General features: G+C 39.1%; 1 protein-coding gene across 6 annotated transcripts in view; it reads left to right on the top strand.

The window, feature by feature from the left end:
• Pde4d (phosphodiesterase 4D) overlaps positions 1–22,783 on the top strand; it is a 683,624-nt gene that overhangs the window by 582,602 nt on the left and 78,239 nt on the right. The window contains exon 6 of one of the 6 annotated variants that reach the window (XM_038322672.1): positions 18,950–20,099. The exons of the other annotated variants lie outside the window; for them this stretch is intronic. Coding sequence (XP_038178600.1) covers positions 18,950–18,954 — 5 coding nt within the window. The 3' untranslated portion in view covers positions 18,955–20,099. Of the gene's footprint in view, positions 1–18,949; positions 20,100–22,783 lie in introns of those variants that run through there. 6 annotated transcript variants of the gene reach the window in all.

Genomic DNA, 22,783 nt, shown 5'->3' with positions numbered 1-22,783 from the left:
GGAGAGCTTGATACCATGTCCACTTACCAAAACACCAATAATAAGTTCCTGTACGTGAGTATGTAGCCACTATGGTATACATTGTCCCTGCTCATGCAAGTCACCCCACACTCATGCTCATGCAGACAGCTCTCACTAAATACAATCACACACACACACACACACACACACACACACACACACACTCACATACACATGCCATTAAGAAGGGAACTTGGAAAGAGTTTCTAGATGAGGGAAAGAAACAAGAGAATGTAATAATCAAAGAGCACTTTATATATATTAAATAAATTTAAGAATGAGGCACACAAACAAGACAATAACACTGCAGACAATAAATGCATCATCAAAAGTTCTGAGAGCACAGGCAGCGGCTCTTAGTATGGATCTCAGTGTACCGTGGTTGGTTGTTCAGCTGGACTATTCTTTCAGAAGTTTCTTAATGCTATTATAAGTGGATACCTTAATTGCTGTCTGAGAAAACTGCTTAGGGCGCATATATGATTACTAGAATTTGTGGACCGTGCTATGTAAGAAGGCTGAATTTCTTACTAGTCATTTATAGACTTTCAAATACATATGTGTTTTTCAACCTAGGACCATAGTACCTCACCTCTTAATTTGAAATCTCACCATTTTCTTTTCCTCAGGAAAGAAATCATTTAGCTTCTAGCAATAGGGGGTAGTAGTTAGGATCTAGTGGCTTTATCTAATCTCCATATGCTTCCAATCTCACTAAATTCCCGCCTTCCTGGTTATATGTGGCTTCCGGTCACCAAATCTTTCTGGGTTTGCTAGCACTTTGCTTCACTTTTTCTTGTAATTTATTCCTTGTATTCAGAAAACTCGGTGACATATCTTTTTTTTTTGCTGATCTCCTTTCCCTCTGTTATCTATGTTATCTCCAGCCAGGCATGGGAGATGTGTTTTTCTTTCCTAATTTTCAGTTTAGTTAGATGTGAAGAAATGATCGTAAGAGAGAAGTTGATACTTGAGTCTGGTGGGTTTTTTCTACTTTGTTCTTGGCCCTTGCTATAACCAAAGTTGAAACAAAATGTGACTTGGAAGAGGTACTTCCTAGCGTGTAGGGTCAGCTGGACATGTTTTCCCATTTGATCAGCCAGATGACGGTGGTGGTGATGGTCCTAATGAGAGTTATGGTGATAACTAGCCCTCGTGAAGTCCTCCGAATGGGCTGGCATTTTGTTGAGTTCTTTGTGTGCTTTATCTGCTTTTGTTCTTGTATGAACAAAAGAAGTAGATACTTAAAGAGGTCATACAATATGCCCCTATAGCAAATGGCAGGCCTGTGTTTAAATCTCATTCTGACTTTAAAGACCTTCCTCTCAATTGCCACAACATCTAGCCCCATACATTGCTAAAATGAGAATTTTCAATGAAAGCACAAGTATAAAAACATTCATGATTGAAGAGGCTTTCTACTACATCCAAGCTATTAACTGACATATTAATAGTAGAAAAGGTTTGGATAAAATAAGAACCTTCTCCGATGCATGGATATTGTCTCTTTGGTAGGCCTTTACAAGACACGGTAGTCTTTATTATATAAATGTGCACAACCTTATTTGAACTCTATCCTTTTCCCATATTGTAAAATGAATATACTGACTATATCAATGGCTGGAGACACATGCAGTGAAGTGGAGGCTATGTCTGTTTAACACCAAATACCCGGACGGTGAACACCTAGTCAAAGCATGGTAAAAGGAGATTTGTAACCAAAGCATACTTTGGACTTGTGAAAAGGGACTCAGCGTTGTGAAGAACCTTTACGGGTCTGTTTTCGCTTCAAACATGGCTGGCAGAGCATTAGGATTAAATGTCCATTATGGGCGCTGTGTTACCTTTGCCACCGACTTCCACTCGGCTGCTCTTCCTTGTTGTTTTTCAGGAGAAAACCCTTTAGTTCTTTCCCTTGCTCATTTATGTCGCACTATTTAACACTGTATTCTCCCCTCTCCATTTTTGCTCTTTTCCCCCCTCCCTTTTCTGATAACAAACTCATCATTTGGAGTCCCCTATGTTTTGCGTCTTTTAAATAACATTGTTTATATAAGAGTTACCAATAAATTCTACACCCATAATCCTTGTGTGCACAACCAGCTCATGGTCTCTTATATAAAGGGACAATTTCTTTCTGAAATCGTCTCTTCTTAGATAGTTAGGATGCTTCCAGTTTGATGATATCATGAATAGGGGAATTGGTAATATGCAGATACATATATCTTGAAGCATAAAATCACAGATTTCTATGGGGAATACAAGAATGATAGCAAGAATTATGTGTATCTCTTATTTCACTAGATGAGAGAGGGTTGGATCAAGTGTTTGAAAAGTGTGAGAGGGTTCTTGATGCTCTGGATCATAATAGAATACTTGGTATTTTGGTCATTCCCCATTCATTTGTTTCAAATACGGATGCTCATTCATGTAATCACTGTGTTTCCATAGTACTAGTGGAAAGTTAATAACATATTAATACACACACACATTCAAATGTCCCCTTTATATATTAGACATGTAAAATTTCCTCTTGTCACACTTCTTAAAGAGTATTTCTAAATGACATTGACCTCACTCTTTGGGAAACCAAAGGCCACACCATAACAAAAGCAATAGAAACTTTACCCATTAATTACTGACCACATGCTTATAAATGGGACATGTTTGGTAGCATATCATAGCTTATCTCAAGTTATCATTTGTGATCCCGTGGAACAGCAAGACATCCAGGAAACTGTATAGAATGCAAACCTTAGTTTGGATTCAGTATCACTATTGTTGTTTGGTTTTGGCATCCTTAGCTGATGTGTTTGTACTATGACACTGCCCTCGAGGGTTGGTTTCCTTTCAACTCTTCCTGTGCATCAGGGAGAAGATAGCATTTTCTTCGTGCCGTTCACCTGTGTGTTACTTTGTCTTGAAAGAGCCTGAAGACCTTTGCAGATTTTGCATCACAAATCTTCAGGCTATCCCTTTGCGATGAAGAGGCAAGTACCTTGACACTCTTATCACAGGAGGAGACAGATCTCCCTGTGAGGACGTGACCACTTCTGTACAGACAAGGCACAAAGCTCGGAACAGAACATAAGCTCTGTGCTAGCTCCTATGCTAATGTCAAATGCCCTGGACAGGGTATTAACTTTCATATGCGTGAAACATGAGCACTGTCCGCCACACGATAACTAATAGCAACTGGCTAGAACATTTCATTTTTCTTTTCGAAGGAAAAGATACACAAGGAAATTATATATGCCTTTGCACACACAGTTCTACGGAGCTTTATTAAAAACCAGAAAATATTCTTTCGCAAACCTCTTTAACTCTGCTAATCCCCTGATTGTTGGTGTTCCTAAACCGACCAAGATAATTTATATTCGCGCCTCAATACCTAGACTCCATATGTTCTTCCTTCTCACTGTGCTCCCTCGCCCTCCCTCAGGCTCAGCAGTAAGATGTGCAGCTTAACTCGGTTAGTCGGTGTCTGAACATTCCGTGCCAGTGCCCATCTCATCTGGAACTCCTGCCTCACATGCTTCAAAATAATTTTAACAACCTTCATAATTTTAGCATATTATTTTAAATTCTTGAACCAATGGCTCTTCCTCACATGAAGCTCAGAAAATGATACTAAGAAATAAATATGAGACCTTAACATTCACTCTACTCAGGGGTTGAATTTACAATTGAGAGCTTTCCTTTCTAACCATTAGTCCAGTGTTCCTTTTTAAGGTAGCATAATATGATTATAAATAGTTTGAACTGCCTTTGTTTGAATCCAAACTTTGCGCTAACCAGCTGAATTACATGTGGCTTGTGAATAAGGCTCTCTGTGCCTCAGTATCCCCAGAAAATGAAACGTGTGTAATAATAGTGTGAAGAATCATTGAGATAATGCGTGCATACATATGCGTATGTGTGTGTTCTTAAAAACCATGCTTAGTTAATATCTATGCTCAAGAGATGCTACCTCTATTATTTTTCCTCATGATTCAATATCGGGAAACAATAGCAGGAATAGTAAAATCAGTAAGTAATCCTTTAAAATTACTAAATATTATAATATTAGCATAATATTGACTAAAACACCATACAAGTTAGCTCTTTTATCTTCATGAAGTCAGTGTCACAGCTTGATGATGTAGAAACACAAATAACATTCAGCTTCTTTTCTGAACCCATAATCATAACTCCTGCTTCACTTAGTGTGTGTGTGTGTGTGTGTGTGTGTGTGTGTGTGTGTGAACTACCTTTGGGTAGAGTACCACACTCAGACTTTCTTCTGCAGCAGGAATCACTGATATACAAAGGCAAAATGGATGCATCCTAGAATCTTGAATTGAATCTTGAATTTAAAAAACTACCTCTAGATTAGTTTTAAAGTTATCAGACTTGGAAAAGATTTTGAAGAAAAGAACATTATAATGTGTCTGATCAGAGAGAGAAAAAGTGGGGGGGAGGGGGTACCAGATGTAAAGTACTCTTTGGGGAAAAGAATGTGTTGCCAGAAATTAACAGATAGGTGATTAATAGTGAATGGCTAGAGGAATTAGCTAATTGATTACAGCAGAGAGTGAAAGTTAAATTCAGATGGAGGCCATTCATTTATCAAGTATGTATTATATGACTAGGAATTGTGCCAGGTTTAGAGACTAAAATATGGACTAATATGGCAGGGATAGAAATAGAAGTTGGCTCTTAAATGACATCACCATGTGCTATGTGTGCATACCTACCAAGGCTAACAAGGAAGGAGAAAAAAATGTTTTTGGGTTTTTTTTTTTTTTTCTGAGACAGGGTTTCTCTGTGCAGTTCTGGTTGTCCTGGAACTTGCTCTGTAGACCAGGCTGACCTCCAGTCTACAGAGATTCACCTGCCTCTACCTCTGCCTCCCGAGTGTTGGGATTAAAGCATTGCACCATGACTGCCAGGCAAAGATTCTTAAAGAATGTCTATTCTTCCGTTCTTCCAGAGAGGCGAAGTCTGTGATCTGAGGCTTTCAGGAAGCAGAGGGAAGGATGCAGAGGATTAGCTGGCAGTTGTCCAAGAAAAACACTGCCGTGTGAGAAGCTTGAGTGTGGTCACAAACAGTTTACACTCAAGGGGTTATGGACAGTGGGGACATCAGGAGCAATCCCTCATGAACTACTAGCGATGTTGGGTTGCTGAGGCACTTGGGTTTTTTGTTTGTGTTTTTAAGGACACTGAGCATTGCTCCTGGGTGACTTCATTCGAGGACAGAGCCATCAGCCCCTATGTGAAGGGCTTGCTTACACTTTCTCTTACATCTTCCAAAATGATCGTTTAATCCTTTGACTGGGAAGCTTCCCAGATAATAGTCGTCATGATCTGTGATTTTGAAAAAAAAAAAAAAGGTTGAGTTGAAGCACTCTTTGTGAGAACTTTTAACTTTACTCTTTGTGCTCTTTGCTTGATACGTCTGAAACCAAAACAAGGATCCTGTGGCTCAATTGCCACGATTTAGGCTTTGTTGATGCGTCAGTTCTTGATTTGCCACACATCACATAAGGAAAAGACATTCATTTGGCTTTTAGGTATGATGTTCCTTCTAGTGAGACTACGTGTTCTGAAAGGGTTCTTAAGAAGTGTGTGACCTCTCAGGTTTGAGAGAGCCTGGTTTGGAGTTGGATGAGGGGGAGGGCTGGGAGTCTACTGGGAATCTAATCATGCTAAAAAAACAAAGAGACTTCAGCTAAGAGTCTTCACGAGGTAATTCAGTAGTTATTTGTAGAGTCGAAGAGGCAGAAGTTGGTGAGTTTCAGAAGACATTGAGAGGAAGGCTCAAGGATTCCTGGCTTCACAGCCTTTGTGAATGATGGTAGCTTCTGTTCTAAACATGGGGCCAGGAACTACAGATTGGATAAACAGCAACATTATGAAGATAGAGTTTGAGGTATCTATCCTTATCCAGGAAAAGTCCGTAGACTGTGAAAGAGCAATCTAAGTTGGAGACTTCAGCAGAGAAGTTGATACGTTTTCTAGTCTGGAGGATGAATATACTCACAGGGACAAAGAACGAGAAAAGAGAGGGAAGAAGCCAAGCTCTGTCACTTACATGAAGAGGAAGAACTGGGAGGAAGATGGGGTTCTCCAATGTAAGGTGGAAGAGGATGCTGGACATTTGAATTATTGGAAAAAATCTTTAAGATGCAAACATTATACAAACTAGGCGTGAACAGACACATGATGTAGGGAAGAGAGAAAATAGGTTATATAGATTCTGGGAAGGGGCACGCGTTCAGACAAGTCTTACAGAGAGAGACACGCAAGGCTTGTTCCAGAGGCTTAGGTGGCAGAGGTGTGTACAAAACTGAGCAAAATGTAGCCTCTGAAAACACACTCCTCAGGTTTGAATAGGAAGCTTTTAATAAATGACTAAAGGTGATTGGATATTGAATTAGCTGAGGAGAAGTCTTGGAATAAATAGAGAGACGTCCACAATAGAAAACATAAGGTAATAAATAAAATAACGGGATTGAAAAATATGGTAGAAATAGAATATGCAAAGGCAAAAGTGGTAATGAAAACCCTTTACTGAGTAATTCAAATCCTCAGGTTAAAATGTCCACCAAGGTAAAAAGGATACAGATGTTGGCATGTATTGACGGAATTCTGGAATTCTAAAAATAAGAAATGAATCCTAAAGGTCCTTCAAACTCAAAGAAAAAAAATCTTTCAAAGATATCAGACTTTTCATCAGCAAGACTGGGATCTGGAACAGATGGGGCGATACTGTTGATAGCCAAACTGGCACGATTAGGGGAAACTAAGCATGTATTTAAGCATGTAAACACCAAGTTTACAAATGTACTCCCTACAGACCTTTCTCAATTTAGAAAAAAAAAATGAACTGAAGATGTCCTCAAGCAAACAAGGTAGACAAAAAAAGCAACAAGAATCAGGAGAACAATTAACCTAGTGTACAAGGAGTGCAGGGGACAACCCAGATGCTTTATGGAATCCAATCTCGATATGGCAGCAGCCCAACAGGCTTAGAAAGCAGACAGCCTGCATTAGAAAGAGTTCTCAGCAAGTTCTTAGAAAAATGACTTTGAGAAGAAAGGAGACAGTGCACGGCAAACTGTAGCTTAAGAGGCTGTAACAACTAACTCTATTGAGCTTATAGAATGACCTAGGATGAGTTATGATGTCATTATAATATTGAGCCATCCTGAAAGTACACATGCATGTTTAAGTTAAAAATTCGAATTAATGCCTTGTAATATTGCTTAGAGGATTGCATATTTTATGGAAATTATGCATGGGATTGTTCTTTCATTTTCTAACTGCTACATAGAAGACCTATGGTGGAAATATATTTAACAACATTCAACTTTTCTTACAAAGTATATTTCTTATACATCTTAGTTAATCCTCTGAATTTTGAGTCAGTGGAAATACAATTAGTTTGCCCAGCTCTTTCAAACATTATCCCTGTGCAGTTGACTTTCATGTTTGATTGCTCAGATTATAGTTTTTCAGGCAACATTAAACCACATTTGAGACAACGGACAACCTTTTCTTGTCTCTGATTAGTTTCTTCATTAATTGTAAATGTTGGATCACAGCTTCATTTTTATGATAGAAAGTTGTTCTCTGTCTTTATTGAATAAATAACTCTATTCTACTTTACTGTAAGTTCACTGGTAAATAAAGTGGGTTATAATCTCGACACCATTAAATAATGGGATAAAAATTGTGCACTCAATTTTATAGTAGAGGGACTTTCATAGAAGATAAATACAATGCTTTGAAAGACTAGACCACTAACAGAATAAGTATAATATTGAGGGCAAATAAAAGGATTTCAACCATCCAAAACTGATTATATGACCATATAAACAGAGGTTTTCTACTATGGATGACGTTATATGTTACTAGAATTTTCATTACTGGAACAGACACTCAAGATAATCTATTCATAAAAAGAAACGGTTGATTTAGCCTAAAAGCGTTCGACAGTTTCCATCATTTTCTGTTGACCCTTTTGTCTTGGGGACAATGACAACGGAACACATACTAGGGAGAATGCATGGCAAAGTAGAGCTGATCACTTGACAGCCAGGGTGCAAGGTAACAGAGGGAGGAAGAGCCTGGGATCAAGCTACCTTCAAGGTACATCACCAATGGCAAGAAGGCCTCCCACGAGGCCACACCCCTTAACAATTCCACCACCTTCCAGATGCAACAGGCTGAAGATAACATCTTTATCATGTGGCCCTTTAAGGGATGTTTAGGACCCAAACTACAGCACTTGACTTTGCTGCAAAGCATGATATCTCTTAGACATAGAAGGACTTTATGCCTTCTCCCTATTGCTCCATTCACAATAATTGCAAAAAGCGTGATAACCAACAGTTGAAAGATTCATTTGGACTTGAATTTGGTTAAAAGTATCTAGCACATAATCTTGGGATGTTAGTAAAGACCATTGTTTATCATCTGTTTCACAATGACTGACAAGTAGCATTGAGACATTCCACTTATAAGATACTACCTAGTTATTCACATTCAATATGACCATAAATTCAAGCACTTCCTCCTTTATTTTGCAACTCAGATCTTGAATTATAGTATGACTCATGATCGATGTTGCAGGATTAAGTGAAACACTAGGAAAGCCTGCCATCTGTCCCATAGGGATCTGACACCCATTCCTGTCCTGATCCTACTGGGTTTTATTAAACTTCAAAGAAGATCAAACCAGGCATCGTGTGGACCATCGCTGTCCTATAAGAGCTGTTTAGGCTCTTGCTTTGCATGTGGCCTTTTCCCGTTTAGCAGCCAAGTGCTTGCTGCCATGGGAGTGTTACAACTTGAGTAGTGAGCCTCAAGCAACCACGTGAGGACTACTGTAGAGAGACTCTGCTTTAACAGTGTTGCAGAGGACAAGGAAAGAGCAACCCAGACAATGGGAGAAGTCACAGTTCTGAGAACCAATTTAAGAGTTCCAAGAAAGGAATCACAGGGTGGGGAGTTTGCCAGGATTCCCTGTGATCTATAGTGAGATCCCTACTTTCTGCTAGAAAGGATTACAAAGATTGATTCGGAGATAAGACGAGAAACCCACAGAGGCCCTGGGTTCTGCCTATCTCGCTTGAGTTACATAATATAACCTCTATTCTAAAATATGCAACTACTGTCTTACTTTGAGATTTACAATGACAGATTCGGAGGTCATGCAAGAAACAGACCAGAAGGAAGTACTAGAATTAGGTCAGTGGCTTGAGTCCTGGCTCCTAAGCAATCTCAACTCTTCTGACCACAGGATAAGACTGAGACTAATGAAAATGTGTGTGTGTGTGTGTGTGTGTGTGTGTGCGCGCGCGCGCGCGTTTGTGTGTGGCTATGGCATCCCTGTTCTGCATACCATATCCTCAATAGAGCTGTGCACGTAGGAAGATGGCTCACACAGCCCTTGGTTCTTTGTCATTCCCCCTATGGGAATATTTTCTTAAATATTTCAACATTTGTGCATTTTATTTATTTATTTATTACTTCTTTATTTGGGGACAGGTATGCACATGCCATCACATGAATGTGCTGGTCAGAGAATAGCTTGTGGGAGTCAGTTTTCTCCATCGTGTGGGCTCTAGGAACCAGACAATCATCATCAGGTTTGAAGATCGGGTATCCTGAGCCATCTCACCAGCCACAAACTGTTAAATTTTAGAATAAAAAGTTAGTGAGAAAAGACACTGTTGCATTTTAAATTTTAAATTATATTTTCTTTTCTGGAAAATTGCCAATGCGATGACAAGCATTGGATTGTGGAATAATGCATGCCTCATCTTGGTATATCTCATTTTCTGTATTTTTAAATATTTCTACCACAGACTCTTGATGTATAGTTTTAATATATAAATGACAGATAACATACTAATGCCATAAAATGCTTTAAACCTAACTGTACGAAAATTATTCATCTTATTTTTGCCTGCTTGCCCTTGCTGCCCTTTCTTCCTTTTTTCTCTCTTCCTTCCTTCCTCCCTCCGTCTCTCTCCCTCCTCCTCCCTCTCCCTTCCCTCCTCTCTCATATGCATGCATTGTGTGGGGGTACATGTGTACATAGGCTACAGGGAACGCTGTATTTCCTGCTCTATGGCTCTCCATTCTCTTCCATTGATACAGTCTTTCACTGAACCTGGAGCTGGGCTGGCAAGCAGCAAGACCCAGAGGTCCTCCTGTCTCCATCCCCAACAGCACTGGGCTTGCATGCATGGGGGCAGCCGTGTCCAACTTTAAGTGGTGCTGAGGATCCAAACTGGGGTCCTCATGCTTGTACAAGAAATAGAAACTACAGGGAAACCCTGTCTCGAAAAACAAACAAAAAAAAAAAAAAAAGAAATACTCATAACCACAGAACCATCTTTCCAGTCCTAGTCCTCAAGCAATCTTCTTAAACTACGACTTAAATATGCTTGTCAGTGTGTGCGTCTCTCTCTCTCTCTCTCTCTCTCTCTCTCTCTCTCTCTCTCTCTCTCTCTCTCTTTCTGTGTGTGTGTGTGTTGTGTCTGTGTGTGTCTCTGTGTATGTGTGTAAGCCAGATAACAGACGTGAATATACTTTTTTAGGAACTATCCACCTTGAATTTTTGAGACAAGCACTCCCATTGTTCTAGAACTTACTAAACATATTAAAATGGCTGGCCAGCAAGTCAGACTGCCTCTGCCTCCCCAGTGATGGGATTACAAACGTGCACCAAACCAGGTTGTTATTTTGTTCTGTTTTGTTTTGTTTTACATGGGGCTTGGAATTCTTCATGCTTGTGCAGAAACACTTTACTGAGTGCACGCCCCTCTAACCTCTGTTTGTCAAGTTACTTATAGCTGTTGATGTATAATTTTCATGTTATGAACAGTATTTCACTGGATACTGTTGTGTATGCTTGGTATGCATGGCACTTAATTTGGAGACGGAGTCTGCTATATAGTCATAGTGGGCCTGGTGTTCGCTATGTTGTCCATTCTGGCCATGAACTTGAAGTTATTCTTAGCCTTCTAAATGCCTGGCTTATAGACATCCCCCCCATCATACCAAGTTAGTATTGCATTAATTTCTAAGTTGGTTAATTAGTAATAAAGATGGAGGAAAACAATAAGCAAAGATAGCCATAAGAGAAGATATTGGAGGTACCAGAATCAATTGCTTCTGGAGTACAGGATAGTTATCAAATTTAAAAATTCTTTGATCCACTGCCGAGTACAGGATTTCAGAAATTCAGAGATCTGGAAGTCTTAGTAAGGGTCCACACTACACATAACCAAGGTGTATTTTGCTTTCGTTGTTCTTGTACAAGGGGGCAGCTCTTTGATCTACAGCAGGGCGTTTGCTATCTCGTAGTGTGCATGATGCTCTGATGGGCCGGGGGAAAAGCTCACGGCTGATCTTATTCTGAAATTTCCCTGCCCTATTCCTACAGTACTTTCCCAATGTAGGCAACAGCTAGGCATGCACGGCCGTTCTTTCTTAGAAGCGTCTGAGTAAAGAAAATAGTGAGCGTTCCTGCCAAGCCCTGAAATTCAGCTGTCAACCCTGTGGGTGCAGAGTGTATTGACCTCAGCTGCCAGCAAGCCTTTTCCAGCTCAAGCTAAATGAGAGAAAAACAAGAAAATGGGGGGAACTCCCTACATTATTTAAAAGTCAAGTTTTCTAATAACTAAGGTATTGTTATTATTTTGTTAAATACTTATTCTCTGCAGACATTATAAGAGCTTTGTAGTCGTGCTTTATAATTTTCTAAAGTATATAGAAGCTATTATAACATTACAAATACAAAAAAAATCCAAAAAAAAAAAACAAAGACCAGAAAGGTTAAGGAACTTGACCAATTATTGTACAGTTCCTAGTTGTAGAGCTGGGATTTGAACCCAGGTCACCTGGAATTCAAAATCCCAGCTCTTAACAACATACTGAAAAGAAATTTATTTGGTAATCAAACAGATTCATGTGAATTTCAATGAATCAGAGACAGATTACTGCTTCAAATATTAATGATAATTGAAATGATAAATTTAAAAAAATGATCATCTGTACTGCTACATGTACATTGCATGCAAAAGTAATTGTTACTTCTACTATCTTAATTTCAGAGTGGGCCGCAATGGAACCGCAGGGCAGAACAAATGAGTTGGGGTGTGTTATCTGAAACCTGGGTTATTTGACATGTTCAAGGCAAGGAAATGATTATTATGAATACAAAATGACAATAGGAATGTAATACCATCTGCTAGATAACAATTCTTTGTTCTTAGCCAAGAACATTTGTTTCAACTTGAGAGTAATAAGATACCTACCAAACTTTCCCAGCGCCTGAACTCTTCATAACTCTCAGGCTCATAAAGATGACGTTTATAGTAACCGGGCATTCCTCCTCAATTTCCTTATAGACACTGTTGATAGGGCGAGCTTTCTCTTTTCTGCTTCCCTTATTGTCACTGACTGCTGAAAATAGCCCAGTTGGCATTCTTGGTGATTACACGGCAATATCCTCAAACCTAATAATGTACCCAGAATACAGATTAGGGACCTTTTCTTTGAGGTCTCTTAAGTACGTGTTCTCTAGATTTAGACCCCAGGGTTTTGCTAATGGGAGTAAGTTTTCCTTTTATTTGCCAAGAGGCTCCCCTTATGGCTGAAGAATTGTGCTTCTTTTCCTCTTTATAAATATCAAGGTAAAGTGTATTCTGTACAAACTGTATATGGTGCAATAATAGCCATTTAAGACTACATTGATTGCCAGACTGAGCCAGGGAATTGTGCTTGATTAAACAAGAAAACAAATGTTATTTTTTAAAAATCTCTTTAGTCTTCCTTTTTGTTTTTTTTTTTCAAGAATCCCCAGAAAATTAATCAATAACTGGAAGTTAAGGCACAATTCTTAAGTTTTCTAGAAGAACCTTCAGTGACTGCCAGCAATAAGGAAGGAAAACTGACAAGAAGATGACCTTTGAAGAGAATGTCAGTTGTTAATATTGGTTGTTAAGAGAGTTTAGTGGGTAAAGGCATGTGCCACCAAACCTGAAAACCTGAGTTCAATTCCCGGGACTCACATGGTAGGAGACAACAGTCCCGTGAGATGCCCTCTGATCTCTTTCTGTCTCTCTCTCTCTGTCTCTCTCTGTCTGTCTCTCTGTCTGTCTGTCTGTCTGTCTGTCTGTCTGTCTCTGTCTCTCTCTGTCTCTCTCTGTCTCTCTCTCTCTCTCAAACACACACTCACACACATATAAATATTTTTAAAAAGACAATATTGTGTGATAAAATTACATAAGAAAAAGAAATATCGATATTTTGAAATATAAACAAGTGTTTAGGATGGTAAAACAAGGAAATTAAGTGGATTGTCAGAAATACTTGGGAAATACTCCTCGGAAAGACACAGTGTACATCTGCATCATGTTAACTAGAACAGCGGTAGGACGGCCCTAATGCAGTTGTGAGAAGTAATGGGGCTTAAAACGGTTCCATATTAGGAAGTCTTCCCCTTTATGTACTTATTATGAATATGTAGATGTTGGAAGAAAATTTTAGGCTTTTTTAAAATTAAAAATACAGTATATTAAGAAATGTCTATTTACTTGAATAAAAAACATCCAAATTTTCATGAGCTGAGTTAGAAAACCATAGAGATTAATGAATTGAAATAAATTTTAAAAATGAATGTTCTATTTGAGAGCAGCCAAGGTAACTAAGTAGCAATTTTACGTGGTCTTGAGTTTGAATATGAGGCGTCTCCACTACCTAAAACAGCACACTTAAACAGAAAAAGAAATCAGAGTTGAAAAACAAAAGTTTCAGGTGATGTAAAATTGAATGAATTTTTCAAGAGCAAATTTGATCATGTAAGGTGAGCCTAAAAGAAGCCAGACCCAGATTACATGTGGTTTACCCTTTTCCTTTAATTTCCATTCATTATTCCTTTTTAGGTGGGTTCTGCCCATGAGGAATAATTAGATGGCATCTCTTGCTTCATGCCTCAGGTAGACATAATTAGGAAACTATTCTTTTTTTCCAGAAGCCTTGGGATCCTTTCCACAAGTCAATTCAAGGAGCCATTATCAAAACTTGGAGCTGAAATCTAATTGCATCTCACAGATCTTCTGATCAGTGCTTGTTATCCTTTTGCATAGGAAGATAATTTGTATTTACAGTAAGAAGTAAGGAACTGTGCGGTATAATAAAATATCCTCTGAAGGAACTCAGAACATGTGTACAACTCCTGCTTCACACGCTAATAGCGGAATCTTCAGTCGTGTGTAACTTTTGCAGGACTGATTTCCACTGTGTGGAAGAAAGGAAGTTATTTCTGCTCCGTTTCATAACTCCTAACTTTCATAACTTTCTCTATTCTGGAAACATATACAAGTTACTCCTATTTATTACTTCTGTAGGATAATATATGTTACATGCAGACACATATTAACATGAGTGTGTGTGTGTGTGTGTGTGTGTGTGTGTGTATGTGTGTGTGTGTAACCATCTTTCTGGAGGTTTTCAAAACAGAAAGATATCTTTGACAGCTTAGTCATTTATTCTTCATATAACAGCATGGAGTTATTTTAACAAATATTCCTTGTATTATGAGAAAAATCATTTTCTAGAATGTTGACTCAGTATGTATGTTCAGACTGCAGAAGTGTCCATTCAATGTGACTTAAGGAATAAGAGATTTCTTGGATTATAAAACAAGAACCATATGAGAGCATTATCCCATCAATCAAACTCAGATCTATAATCAAAGCTCTTCTTTCTACTCATCTATCTTTCTGTCTATCTATCTATCTATCTATCTATCTATCTATCTATCTATCTATCTATTACTTTAGGTCTTAATTATTTTTTTCTTATGGATCACAGCATATCTAAGCATACTGCATTGTCTTAGGTAGGGTTTCTATTGCTGTGAAGAGATACCATGACCAAGGCAACTCTTATAAAGAAAACATTTAATTGGGGTGGCTCACTTAAAGTTTCAGAGGTTCAGTTCATTATCATCATGAAAGGGAACATGGGGACATGCAGGTAGACATGGTGCTGGAGTAGTAGCCAAGAGTCCTACACCTTGCAGGCAACAGGAAGTCAACTGAGACACTGGGCATAGAAAACCTCAAAGCCCACCTCCATAGTGATGCACATCTTCCAACAAGGCCATACCTACTCCAAAAAAGCCACACCTTCTATTAGTGTCACTCTCTGTGAGATTATGGGGGCCAAGTCCATTCAAACTACCACATGCATTCATAAAAACCTCCCTCGTACCCCTCATTGAGAAAGATAAATCCCTTCTCAGAAGTTCTCAAACAGGTTTTTCCTTCTGAGGTTTCTGTTGGAACGAAATTCATCAGGCACTCATACCTTAGCTCCTTACTGGCAGGAGAAGTGTCAGGAAATTGGTGACACCAATCATGGTTCAGCTGGAACTGGAAGGGGCCTGATCTCCCTGGAACCGTTGACTTTCCAGAACCTTAACAGAAACTTATGCCTGCTGGGTAAACAACAACAGTGTCTTCATGACTGGGTGCTGACAGACACATTTCTACAACTCCAATCATACTCTCCAACCCCATTTACAACCATTCTCCTCCTCCTGTTCCTCAGCAGCATCTAGAGACTTGTTGCTGCTCTTTACAACAAATTTTCTTTTTAGCATATGCAACACTTTGTAGTCCTCTCCCCTCTTAATGTGGAATTCTTTGTCACCTTTCCAAGCAAACAACTTATAGACAAATCAAACATAATGTATCAACCAAAGAGCCATATTCTAAGAGGCAACATGAGGTCACATAGAAATAACTTCAAAAGTGAAAGGATATATGATTTTCTAAGATTCACAGGGAACCTAGCAAAGAATGAAGCAATACCTTTTAAACTTATGAGGAAATAATTCTTAACTTAAAATTATATGCAGTCTTAGTTGGGGTTTTCAATTGTTATGATAAAAATACTATGACCAAAAGCAATTTGAAAAGGAAACAGTTCAGCCCATCTTATAGCGTGTAGTCCATCATCCAAAGAAGTGGAGGCAAGAACTAAAGGAAGAAGAAACCTGGATGCAGGAACTGAAGCAGAGGCCATGGAGGAGTGCTGCTTACTGGCTTGCTCCTCACGGCTTGCTTAGCTTTGCCTTCTTATAGGACCTAGTGCCTCCTGCCCTATGGTGCCACCACCCACAGTGAACTGGGCCTCCCACATCAATCATCAACCATAACCAGGCCCCCACAGTCTATTTGCTGGGGGCCTTTTCTCAACTGAGGTCCCCTCTTCCCAAATGTTTCTAGCTTGTATCAAGCCGACATGAAACTAGACAGCACATTTGCTAAATCAATCGAACTACTAATTATCAATGAACATATACCAATGACTCGCCTCAAATGCGTATTTACTCAAGAGCCTGTTAGAAACATGCTCACCAAAACAAAAGCATGACCTCCGAAACATTATCTTCAGGAAGTAACATCTCAAAGTGAAACACAAAACAGACATGGATGGAAAAATAGCCATTTCAAGTTAAAGAAGTTAATGGGAGAAGCTGCTTCAAAAAGAATTTAATGTAACTCTTCGTTTTTCTGAACTGCACTTTTGCATTAGGAAAAGCTGGGAACTGCATTAGCGATATGCATATAGAAATTCACAGAAGCAAACAAAGAGCAAGAATTTTCAACAAGGAGAGCAAAATTTTCTGATAACAAAAGCAATAAGAAATGATATGATATGATATGATACATGTTATCTGTTCTAAGTTCCCTCTTAATGGCTTTACAATAACTATTCACCTAATTATACATTGAAACCTCCATCCTCCACCACAGAATATCAACAAGCCAATGCCTAAAGGTGACATATTGACAAGTAGCTTATATAATTTTTAGAGACATTGTGGGACCTAGCCATATATGCCTATGTAAATTTGCTACAAATAAACCTGAAATTTAAATAACAGATCGTTTGTACTTAGGCAACGTTTAAAACAAACAAGAAGAATGTACAAATGCAGCTTTATTTTTGCAAGTAACATTTTCTGATAAACATGTTGAAAATAATCCGTCATGCTACAAACAGGACTTCCAAATGTAGAAACTAGTTTACCATCTCAAGAACAATTTGATTTAATGCACGTTCAGACTGAAAAGTGTTTATTTCCCTGTGGGAAATCTCTCCTAGGATCCTCTAAGGAGAGGTGGTAGAAAGAAATACATAAAACTGTCCCTGGTGGTTTTCTCTGGATGGGAAAACTGTGGAAGAAAGAATAATGGATTTTTACTATTCTTTTCTTTTGAATGTGATTGTATTTTTCCAACCATCTTTGAATTTATACATTAGAGAAATAAGGACTTTTTATTTTTAAAAAAAAAAAATGGGCTGGAGAGATGGCTCAGAGGTTAAGAGCATTGCCTGCTCTTCCAAAGGTCCTGAGTTCAATTCCCAGCAACCACATGGTGGCTCACAACCATCTGCAGGCATACACACAGACAGAATATTGTATACAAAATAAATAAATAAATAAATAAATAAATAAATAAATAATATTTTTTAAAAAGACCTGACCTATACATATTTGGGGTCGAGGATATGTTTATAAAGAAAAAAAAAACAAACACTAGTTATCAGGACAAAGAGCATTATTGTGGCCACACCGGATCAGGCTAGTGGTGCCAAAAAGGGACTGTGACTGAAGGTTACCAAGGCCATCTGGAAGTGTGAGTCAGCCCTGGTGCCAAGGGCAACTCTGCACCTCCCTGTGGGTACTATGTTCTCTGGATTATGAAGGGATCATCCAAGGGACTGAGAGGGCTTCCCCTGGATAAAGAATGCTTCCTGTCTCAGAACATCACAAGCAGTGAGAGATAGGCAGGGAAAGGTGAATTCAGATAGAAGCTAATAGGATGGTGGTAAGACGATCTCGGGATTATTCCTATAGTAACATTTAATTCTTTAATTGCATAGTGCTGACTGAAGGGAGCAAGCAAGCTCTTGCATGGTACAAGTCGGCTGTTAGTTGCATTCCTCTTTTCTTTTTGTCTAATCCTGTGAAATCTGCTAATATTGATGAATCAAGTCTCTCAACACACAGGCGTGTGTGCACATGCGCATGCACACACACACACATTGAGAGCGATAGTGAGAGCTAGAGCGAGCAAGAGAGAGAGAGAGAGAGAGAGAGAGAGAGAGAGAGAGAGAGAGAGAGAGAGAGAGAGAGCGAGCTATATTTTTATGGTACAGAGAATGAAGAGGGAATAGGAATGACTAAAGAGTCTTGAACGGCTTCCTTTCATTTATGAGTTAACAGAAGTAGAGAGACAGATTATTTCTATGGCATTATGCCCCAGCTGCACTGATCTGTTTGCCATTCCTCCAAGAGATCATTTTCATTATGTTTCCTGGAATTTGCTCATTTTTTTTCTCCCTCCCCTCCTGAGTCTCTTAACAAACTTTTCAGCCTAATAAACACCCACATGCTCTTGCAGATAAAGTTGAAATGTTTCCTCTAGCGTGAAAATTTCCACAACTAAAAATTAAAATAAAACAAACTTATAGCAGGTGCAATTTAGTGGGCTGTCTGTCCTTCCTTGGGTCCCCACCCTGTCAGACACCAGGTAGCTTCAGTCTCACGTTACAGAGAAGGAAATTGAGACCGAAATGGCTTAACTGGTTCAAGGTCAAACAGCTAGATTTGAAATCCCAAAACAAACAAACCCAGGATTCCCTCCTTAAAGTACTTTCTCTTTCAAATCAGGCATCACCAACTTAACCATGTTGCTGGAGATTTGCTTACATGTTTAGCTGCCCTGTGCTGATGTGTTAATTTCCTAATAGCAGATAGATTGTCTTTTTTTTAAAAAAAATGCTTTTTAACATTAGATAATTTTTTAATTTACTTATTATTGATATTCTTTTCTCTGCTCTACAGGGTAGAAAATTACAGGTGATGTGTTCATCATTGGACCTAATACCCGGCCTAATGTCTGCCAAACAAAAACTGCTTATTATAGAACAAATAATTGAATGGACACGTGAACAAATATATGTAGCAGAAAATTCAAGATCTACCTCTTGCAAGCAATACCTATCAAAAACCTTTCTTGTCCTATTTGTCTAGATTAGAAAAAAAAATCCTAATGCTTGTGTGAAATACACTACCAATATCAACAATCAGGCTTGGCCAAATGAAATCTGTACCCAAAGAATTCCAGAGTGCATATGGTGTGCACTAGAATAGCTTTTACATTCTGCTCCATAAGAGATGGAGGTTTTATAAAAGACAGTCGTCGAGCTTCGAATGTTACTCAGAGGTGCTCTCTAATCTAGAGGTCTTGTTAGGCAGTTTGAAACTGGACCTTAAGACAGGTTCTTACATTGTCACTGCAGAGTCTACAAGTGAACTTCATTTGGTAGTCTTATGAGGTTTTCTTGAGTTTTGAGTTATTAAACATTGTCCACTAAACAGTAAACTTGCAAATTCTGTGCAGTCTTCTACTGAAAAAAAAAAATAATGAACAAAACGTAAATCATAACACCAGTTTATAAAGAAGGGACATTTGCTTTGCCCATGTTTCCATTAGTGGTCAGCTGATCTCATTGTCCATGGACCACATTAAATAGGGTGTGTTATGTCAGGAAAATGTGATGTAAGAGAAGCCAGATAGTCCATGTCAGGGAAGTGAGAAAAGAGAAGGATACCTTGCTCCCACAATCCCTTTTGAGGGCATATCCCAGTCACCTAAATTTCCCACTATGCTCCACCTCTGGGCACACCACATAAACCTCCTACTACACCTCACCTCTGAGCATACCATAGTGGCCTACACCTCCTACTCAGCTCCACCTCTGGGCAAACTATAATGACCTAAATATCCTACTATTCTCCACCTCTGAAATTTTACACTTGATAGTGCTATAGTAGGGTTTTTGGTTGGGGACTTGGGTTATGTATAAGATAGAAACTTCATTTTTTGGTAACTAAAAAATTCACAGTGTGTGAGGGTACCATGGTCTTGTTGAAGTGTAGTAAGTCCATGTCCTAGATTTTGGGGTTTTTTTTTGGGGGGGGGGCAATAATTGTTCGTTTGTCTTCTCATGAATATCCAACAACAACAAAACTTAGTGATAATAGAGAATATTAAATTATTTCTTCTGTAACAGCACACTTATGTACCAGACTTTAACACAAAAGGAGAGAGAAAAGACTAAGTGACACTGACTTCAATTGTAACCCAAATAAAGCAGGATATTGGAGGAAGTCGGTTTTTCCTTTCATCTTATGTGGAGAAAATGTGTCACATGGCAAACCCATGTGAATCCAATCTGTTTGGCTTATTCATCATTGCAACAACATTAGACACCAGGAAAGTGCATCAGCAAACTAGTCAGTATTTCAATATCGTCACATAGTCTTGAGACTTGTACAGTTACAGGTTCAAAAACTATATATCCTGGTAGTCTCTCCTTCTCCTTCTCCTTCTCCTTCTCCTCCTCCTCCTCCTCCTCCTCCTCCTCCTCCTCCTCCTCCTCCTCCTCCTCCTCCTCCTCTTCTTCTTCTTCTTCCTCTCCCTCCCTCCATCCCTCCCCTCTCTCTTTCTTTTTTCTTTTCCTTTCCTTTCTTTCCTTCCTTCCTTCCTTCCTTCCTTCCTTCCTTCCTTCCTTCCTTCCTTCCTTCCTTTCTTTCTTTCTTTCTTTCTTTCTTTCTTTCTTTCTTTCTTTCTTTCTTTCGCCAACTTGACCCAAGCTAGAGCTATCTGGGAAAAGGGACCTCAATTGAGAAAATGTCTCTTTAAAGTTGGTCTATGGTCAAGTCTGTAGAACATTTTATTTTGATTAACAGTTCTTATGGGGGAGGCCCAGATTACTGTGGGCAGTGCCACCCCTGGAGCAGGTGACCCTGGGTACAATAAGAAAGCAGACCAAGGAAAGCAGACCAAGCAAACCATAAGGAGCAAGGCAATCAACATCAGTGCTCCATGGTGCTCTAGCTCCTCCCTCCAGGTTTCTGCCCTGAGTTTCTGCCTGGATTCTCTTTCATCATATCCTTTAACAGGAAATAAACCCCTTTCTCCTCAACTTGCTTTTGCTCATGATGTTTATGGCAGCAATAGAAAAGCAAACTAACTTATTCCCCCTAAAGGCATATTTTCTCTTCTTTTCTTAGCTGCTTCTGGCTGTACTATCAGATATCATATACTGGATTATGTCTAAGCAATAGAATTTATTTCTCAGAGTCACTGACATTGGTACCTCCAAGATGAAGGCATCAATCACTTCATACCTTGTGTGGTCCTAGTCCTTCATAGAAAGAACCTTCTGACCATGTCTTAACGCAATGCAAAAAGTAAAGCACCTTTCCAACCTCTTTCATACTGCATGCTATTAGTTCCAGTTAGGAGGTCTGTGCTTTCATGACCCAAGTGCTCTCCAAAGCCCTATCTCCTAATACCATCGTCTTGCTTTTATTATTTTTTTACCTCAATTTTCCTTTTGGGGTACAAGCCCTTGCACTAATAGCTACCCTCTTAGCAAGATTTCAAATACACAAGGATGTTGTGGTTCTTGAGGAGTTATCTTGCAAGACAGACCTCATGCCCTCTGACCATCACCTCCCAGTGTATCTTTCTCCCAGCCCCTGTGTCCATAGCCCTGCTTTCTGCTTCTATAAGGACTGACCATTTAGATTCTGCATGCAGACAAGGTCGTATAATATTTGGCTTGATACACCTGGTTTATTTCACATGACACAGTATCCCCCCAAGTTGATCCATGCTATTGCAGGTGAAAGGATTTTATTTCATTTTTGTTGTTTTGCTTTGCTTAGGCCTGATTTAGCTACAGTAAATGCTTGCTGTGTAGCCCAAGCTGGCATCCAACTTGTGATCCTCCTACTTCAGCTGAGATGACATGTGTATGCCACCATGTCTGGCTTAGGAACTCCTCCCATGTAAAGTCTAAATGATATTCTATTCTATGTGTGTGCCACATTTTATACTCATTCCTGCATACATGGACATTAAAATTGTTGCCATATTTTGGCTAATATAACTGATGTTCTAAAGACTGTGAGAAGACAGATGCCTCTTAAGCGCCAAATTTTCATTCCCTTGGGGTATGTGGACCAGAAGCTGAATGGCTGGATCAATTTATTTCTTGTTTTGAAAGCAGGGCACTCTGAACTTCTACAACTGAAGTATTTATTCTCGGAAGTCATTCTATTTGTTGGAAGGACGAAAAAATAAAACTAGTAACTAGAAAGAGAAATAGAAATCTATCAAGGACATCATCACTGAGTACATTAATCTGAGGGTTGCTAATACTGACTGTATTTTTAAGTTTTGCCTAAGTAATAATTCAGAACATATGACTTAGGGACACACTAAGTGGACTAACAAAACAGTTAAATAGAGATTCAGCCTGAGTCGACAAATCACCAAAGACTCACTGCTGGTGTGACCCGTTTCCTATATGCTGTATTGAGATAGCATTCTACACTGGGACATAAATGTCCTATAGGATCGAGAAGTAAACTTCATTTCATCTAGTCCAGCACTGAGATCTCATAGCTTCTTTGAAATATGTGTGTTACTCTAGTCCACAGCAGGTGAATAAAAGCCTGGCTAAGACTGTCTGATGGCTAATCCATGGGGTAGACTGTACGGATATCAACGTGGGAAGGTTACCTTGGCTAACTAGCTTACCCATTAATTAGAATCATAAAGAGTAGGGACGCATTATCAGCGTGCGGCACAGCCTGCTGATT

This window comes from Arvicola amphibius, chromosome 3, assembly GCF_903992535.2.
Source record: "Arvicola amphibius chromosome 3, mArvAmp1.2, whole genome shotgun sequence".
In the NCBI taxonomy this organism is placed as follows: Eukaryota; Metazoa; Chordata; class Mammalia; order Rodentia; family Cricetidae; genus Arvicola; species Arvicola amphibius.
Note: the sequence above shows the minus strand (reverse complement) of the source record. Positions and strands in the feature narration are given on the sequence as shown.